Consider the following 7121-nt stretch of genomic DNA (forward strand, 5'->3'; position numbering starts at 1 on the left):
AAGGGACTGGAATGCAAAAGTAGGAAGTCAAGAAACACCTGGAGTAACAGGCAAATTTGGCCTTGGAGTACAGAATGAAGCAGGGAAAAGGCTAATAGAGTTTTGCCAAGAGAACGCATTGGTCACAGAAAACACCCTCTTCCAGCAACACAAGAGAAGACTCTACACATGGACATCACCAGATGGTCAACACCAAAATCAGACTGATTATATTCTTTGCAGCCAAAGATGGAGAAGCTCTATACAGTCAGCAAAAACAAGACCAGGAGCTGACTGTGGCTCAGATCATGAACTCCTTATTGCCAAATTCAGACTTAAATTGAAGAAAGTGGAGAAAAGTGATTTAGGTTAGGTATGACCTAAATCAAATCCCTTATGACTATACAGTGGAAGTGAGAAATAGATTTAAGGGACTAGATCTGATAGACAGAGTGCCTGATGAACTATGGACGAAGGTTCATGATATTGTACAGGAGACACGGATCAAGACCATCCCCAAGAGGAGCAACAGCTCTCATCAAAGCACATTTTGTTTCTTGAAACTGTGAAGTTGTTTTGAAAATGTGGACAGAATTGTTAGTCATGTGGAGCCCTGAATCCCCTGATGTTTACTGCACTGCACTGAGTATAGCACAAATGCGTGTGCTGGTGTAGTGACCTTGCACATATGATGAAGTGGTTCTGTGGGCCAAGAAAAAGTTAGTTCACTCTATGGGGCCCTCTGCATTCCCTGATTCACACCCGCATTGATCTGGACAATGGGCCTTGGCGGGAAAGCAAATCTCACCCCGGGTCGGACTGTGTGCCCTTTCTCTCACCCGTCAGTCCTTGCGTTCACTATTGTATTTTCACACTTAGGGAACCACAGCCTTCTTCACAGAAGGCTACAAATCATTCCAAGCAGTGTGAAATTGTTGGGGGAATGCAGCAGGAGTATTGAACAGGAAAGGTTTTTCTGTGTTTCTCCGGGAAAACCTTAGCAGTTAGAGATTGAGAAGTGCTTTGGGTGGACCAGAGGCTGGAATAGAGTGCCTTCAGAAATCAGCCAGCCCAGACTTCTCATGGACACTCAGGAAACGGGGGTCCAGAGAGGTGAAATCATCTGCCAAGTTTATCCAGTTAGCAGCAACACCTGGACTAGAGTCCACGTTTTCTTTTCTTTCCTTCTTTTCTGTAATTTACCACTTATTCTTATTTATTTATTTTAAGTAGTAAGTGTTAGTTGCTAAGTCATGCCTGACTCTTTGCGATCCCATGGACTGCAGCACTCCAGGCCCCTCTGTCCATGAGATTTTCCAGGCAAGGATACTGGAGTGGGTTGCCATTTCCTTCTCCAGGGGATCTTCCCAACCCAGGGATCGAACCCGGGTCTCCTGGACTGCAGGCAGATTCTTTACCACCTGAGCTACAAGGGAAGCCCATTTTATTGGAGTGTAAATGCTTTACAGTGTTGAGTTGATTTCTGCTGTACAACAATGTGAATCAGCTCTCTCACACTACACTACACTACACACACACACACAGACACACACACACACACACACACACACACACACACACACCCCTCCCTCCTGAGCATCCCTCGCATCTCCCCACCCTATGCTACCCCTCCGAGTCAGCACAGAGCATCAAGCTGAGGCCCCTGTGCTACCCAGCAGCTGCCCACTAGCTATTTATTTCACACATGGTGGTGTATACACGCTGATCCTAACCTCCCAAGTCATCCCACCCTTTCTGCCCGCTCTGTGTCCACAAGTCCAATCTCCATGTCTACGTCTCTGTTCCTGCCCTGCAAATAGGTTTTCTAACTCTCGGTTCAAGGCTGTTTCTGCTACCTTTTCTCTCTCTGCCTCTCTCTCCCAACCAGTTTATCATTTAAATTAAGAAGGAAGGAATCTAAAGGGGTGTTTCTCAAAATATAATTTATATCCACCTGTCTGAATCACCTTGGATGCCTTTAAAATGCTGACTTCTGGGATTTATCCAGACCTTCCAAATAAAATTGAGGCCTGGGTTTCTGCATTTTCTACAAGCTCCTCAGTGACTCTTAGGCACATTCTGTGTGAGAACCACAGATCCAGGGTCTATAAATAGGCAGGTGGCAGGAAATGAGTGCTGACTTTTAGCATCACTGGATTTATCTTGAATACAATCATTCATTGTTGCTTGCTGTTCTTAGTGCCAGTCATGGAGTGAACTGAACAGGGCTAATGATGGTTCACAGGGTACCTGCATTAGCTTTCCTGTGTCCGTCATGTCTGCTCTGAGCATAAGTATAGCTATTAATATTAGCTTTTTTTTTTTTTCCCCACCTGGCAATATTTATCTGGTGTATATTGCTCTGCTGTGCTTGAGGGAAGGTAAATGAATGCTTTGCATGTATCCTCAAATATACAGGCCCACTCCAGCCTCTGCTGATACGTAGTACCTGGCCTCAAAATGTCTCACAATGAGTCCACAAATAGTTCAGTCAAGAGTCCCAATTACCTCTCCACGCAGGTAATTATTACTTCTGCCATTTAAGGGAAATTCCAGTCCATTGCTTATAGCAATAAATTTAAGACCGTATTTGTTCTCTCTCCTGCTTCTATTCATAGCACAGATTTAAAATTCCATTTCTGTGGACTTGGGCTCCCCAGGTGATGTGGAGGTAAAGAATCCGCCTGCCAGCACAGGAGATGCAGGAGAGGCAGTTCTGGCCCCGGGTCGGGAAGATCCCCTGGAGAAGGAAATGGCAACCCACTCCAGTGTTCTTGCTTGGGAAATCCCACGGACAGAGGAGCCTGGTGGGCCACAGACTGTGGGGTCACAGAGCCTGACATGACCATGCACGCATGCACATTCTGTGGGGTTCCAGCTCTGAACGGTCCTTCAGTGTGAATTTGGTTAATAGTAAATAAAATAATGCCATTATCTCCTTTTTGCCCCCTCAGCTACTAACAGACTTCCAAACCCTTCACAGTCCGTTTCCCCTGCCTTGGGGAGAGTCCCCCGTGCCATGGTGGATGAGTAACTGGGCAGTTCTGTGGCAGGATGGAGCTGCTCTGGAGGAGTGTGAGCTGGTGGCCCTTCGGCAGTCTCATCAGGGACTTTAACAGGCTTCACGGTGTGTTTTGCAGCATGCTCTTTCTGACAAGGCGTGTGTGAAAGCCTTTGACCCCAAAACAACCTGCTTGCAGGAATGCCTTATCACCACCTTCCAGGAAGCCTACTTTGTTTCAGAAAGTTTTGAAGAAGCCAAAGAAAAGATGAGGTAAATTTCTTTTGCTTCCATCTAGAGAACATGCCTTTTTATTTTGCTGGTTCTGTTCCTTCCTTATATCTGTCTCCTGAACCTGTTAGGGTTGATCTCATATTCTCCTCTGTTCTGTTTATTTTGCAGGGACTTTGCAAAGTCAATTACCCGTCCCTTCTCAGTCTACTTCAATCCCTACACTCAGAGTATTGAAATTCTGAAGGACACCAGGAGTATTGAAAATGTCGTGCAGGACCTCCGCAGCGATTTGAACACCGTGTGTGATGCCTTGAACAAAATGAACCAGTATCTGGGGATTTGATGCCTGGGACCCGTGTCACTGCCAGCATGATCTTTTGGGGAATTAACAACAATTCAGTGTCATATAACACCAATAGCTTTCTGTGTCATGGCTTGGCTAGTAAGCACGAAATTCTGTGTATTCCTACCTACTTGTAACTTACTGTGATAATGTGCGAAACACCATAAAGAACCCAATGGCAGATAGCCACTCGTATGGAGCAGGTTTAAATGTCTTAAATAAATTTGACATTCCAGCTTAGTGTCCTTAGCTAAACTGTAGCTATTGAAAATTAGTAACAAATAGCCCTCTTCTGACTCTAGCTTGTGACTTTTTCTTTCTGAGATCAGAGCCTTTCCTTGTGTTCATTAGATAAAATGAAAATAGCAGTAAACTGTTTCTATTTTCTCCAGTGTGAGTGTTTTCACAGCACTATTTGAGATAAACTCAGAATTGTATGAAACTTCCTATCACATTACTAAAAGATTCAGTATTCTCTTTCAAAAATGGATAGTGAACACACTAGTTGGAATGGTTTTCAGGATGATTATTTATACAATGTAAGAAAAGTAAACTTTTCACACATAGAATATATAGATTGCATTGACCTTATAGAAACTGAGTTGTGGCATGCTTCCCAAAATATTTTGGAAGAAAATACTTCCAGAATGGACATTAGGAAAGACTAAACAGTAGAGAATAAATCTTGGAAGTGTGAATTTTATGCTGAAATAAAGTGATTACTCTGCTCAGGTGTTTAACCCATTTCTCTTGTAGAATAATAATATTCATAGAGCTTTGATTTCAGTGGTGTAGAAATTGAGTCACAGAGAGTTAAGTGATTTGCTCGGAGTAGCACGGTTAGTCGAGCATCAATGTTAACAGCCCATCACATCTCACTTTTGGATTGCTAAGACATTCAGCTTGGTGTATGTATGTACCTAGGATGTGTAGTCATAGAAGGGAAAGTAATGCTTATCAGAACTAATGTTTATCAGTAAATAGGACTTGGCTTGTTATCAAGGGTTGACCACAGTACAGATGTTTCCTCTCACAACCCCAAATCATGCTAGGTCTCTGGGAGTCTGGCCACTGGCCCAAAGTTTGGGCAAATTTAGGTAAGTGATAGTGATATACCACAGGAAGGAAATCTAAGGAAGAGGGGATATATGTATACCTACAACTGATTCACTTTCCTGTACAGCAGAAACTGATACAACATTGTAAAGCAGCTATACTCCAATAATGAAAAAAAATAATGATGCACTGTAAATTTCAGTCATCTCTTGCTATAAGAGGTGATTAAGTGAACAAATAATTGCTGAATGAGTGAATGAATTTTAGCTTCTGATTCCCTTAACAAATGCAGCCATTGTTCCTCTAATCTGCGTTAGGAGCGCAGAATACTGGGTTGAGGAGAGAGAGGATGAGAAAAAGTAGAGAAGAATAAGGCTACAGAATAACTTTTAAGTTAGCAATTCTAAAATATTTACTTCTAAGGTGATGGCACCCCACTCCAGTACTCGTGCCTGGAAAATCCCGTGGACAGAGGATCCTGGTAGGCTGCGGTCCATGGGGTCGCAAAGAGTCGGACATGACTGAGCGACCTCCCTTTCACTCTTCACTTTTATGCATTGGAGAAGGAAATGGCAACCCACTCCAGTGTTCTTGCCTGGAGAATCCCAGGGATGGGGGAGCCTGGTGGGCTGCCGTCTATGGGGTCGCACAGAGTCGGACACGACTGAAGCGACTTAGCAGCAAGTATGTTCTTTAAATAGGAAATTTCATAAAATTTTAGACTAATTCATACTGTTGCATGGCCTGTTACAAGTCAGAAATTTTGGGAATAAATATATTCAAGAAGAATGTGAGAAAATTAAAATATACATCAGAGTGAGGTAAAATTACAATGAGAAATCAGACGTTTGACTCTTGGTTATCTTGATGATTGAGGCTCTTTCATTTTTGAAGGATTCTCAAAACAATGAAGTTTTTGAGAAGGGATTTGATGGTTAGAATGTGAGAATCATGCAGTTTAAATGCTATCTGAGCTGAAAGAGTAGTGCCTTGAAAAATTATCAGTGGTAGAGAAATGATGAGCAAGCTGAACCCAAATAAAATCTGAAATGATCAAGTAGTTGTAAATTCCAATCATTTTCTAAATCCATAAAGACCTAGTTTCTTACATCTTGTTTTGTTAGATCTAGATGACCCTGAATAATTACTTATAAATACTAATCTAGAATGATAACCCAGATCAATGAATCCAGAAATTTCCCATAAACAGTTAAGAGAGACTAGGAACAGTAAGAAATTTCCGGAACTGGTTGCTGAATTTTCTCAAAGGAGAAAATTGGCTAAGGCACTCTTAATCTCTGCTTTTCCTGTTGTTCCCATAATTTGGTGTTGCTTTAGATAATATTTTACCTTTTGTGGCAATAGGGATGACTTGGAGGGCATTATGTTAAGTGAAATCAGCCAGCCAGAGAAAAACAAATGCTGTGTGATATCACTTATATGTGAAATGAGAAAATGCAATCAACTAGTAAATATGACAACAAAGGAGCAGACTTACATAGAGAACAAAATAGTGGTTACCAGGGGAGAGGGCAAGATGGGAGGGGCAAGATAGGGGTAGAGGATTAAGAGGTACAGAGCAGTAAGTTCAAAATAAGCTGCAAGGATATACTGTGCAACAAGGGGAATATAGGCAATATTTTACATTACCTATAAAGGGAGCGTAATCTTTAAAAGTTGTGAATACTATATACCTACACTTATATTACAGTCACTGTAATTCAGTAAAAGACCAAAAACCCAAAAGTAGCCATCAAGCTTTTCCCTTCTAGCCCCAGTGAAAGGGGAGTTTCTTAGTTAAATGTACTGAAGGAAGAACTGTACTTAATTATAGAGAAACTCCCTCAACAAAAATAACAGTTGATCTGTCTTCTGACCAGCTATAGTGGCATCCTTAGTTTTCTTACATGGGCAAAAACCTATGTTGTTTCAAAAATAGAAGAGTTGCAAGGCTTTCCCACAGGCTTATAGGGGTATCATACAAAGGAGGAGGAATTACTTGATTCTTTTTAGATTTGTTCTCCATTTGGAATAGCAGTAACCATGGTTCTCGGCATGTGAAACAATGGAATCGTGGTTTTCATTTGTTGTGAGCATTTAACATGCAAATGCCACTACAACTAATAATGGGAAAAGTCCTGTAAAGTTTAATAGCCATCAGAGGAGAAGTGTTGGCAGAAAAAGTCCCCAAATGGAAATAGTACAACAAAATAATCACAGCCAGATTCTTGTCATATCTGATACCTGCTCAGTGCAACCATTTGTCTCAATTATGCCTCCTGACTTAAAGCTAAATTATATAGATCCAAGGGCAATTATAAATTTAAAGATACTTGCTCACTGTCATCTCGCTGTGAATCGCTACTTTATTGTGGCTTTGCTGCTGTCTTCTGTAATCAGCTAATCAGAAATCAGCCCAAGGTTCCTAGTAAGACCAGGTTTCTTATGTATCATCCTTTGCAAAAACCAGCCAGAATCTGATTAGTTCAGTTTTTCCTTAAAGCGTTC

The 7121-nt window shown here is 41.7% G+C and overlaps 1 protein-coding gene across 1 annotated transcript in view; it reads left to right on the forward strand.

The window, feature by feature from the left end:
- TPH2 (tryptophan hydroxylase 2) overlaps nt 1-4741 on the forward strand; it is a 101248-nt gene extending 96507 nt beyond the window's left edge. The window contains exons 10-11 of the mRNA XM_005679722.3: nt 3120-3253; nt 3383-4741. Of these exons, the coding sequence (XP_005679779.2) occupies nt 3120-3253; nt 3383-3557 (309 nt within the window). The 3' untranslated portion in view covers nt 3558-4741. The remainder of the gene's footprint in view (nt 1-3119; nt 3254-3382) is intronic.

Source organism: Capra hircus, chromosome 5 (genome assembly GCF_001704415.2).
Source record: "Capra hircus breed San Clemente chromosome 5, ASM170441v1, whole genome shotgun sequence".
NCBI lineage: Eukaryota > Metazoa > Chordata > Mammalia > Artiodactyla > Bovidae > Capra > Capra hircus.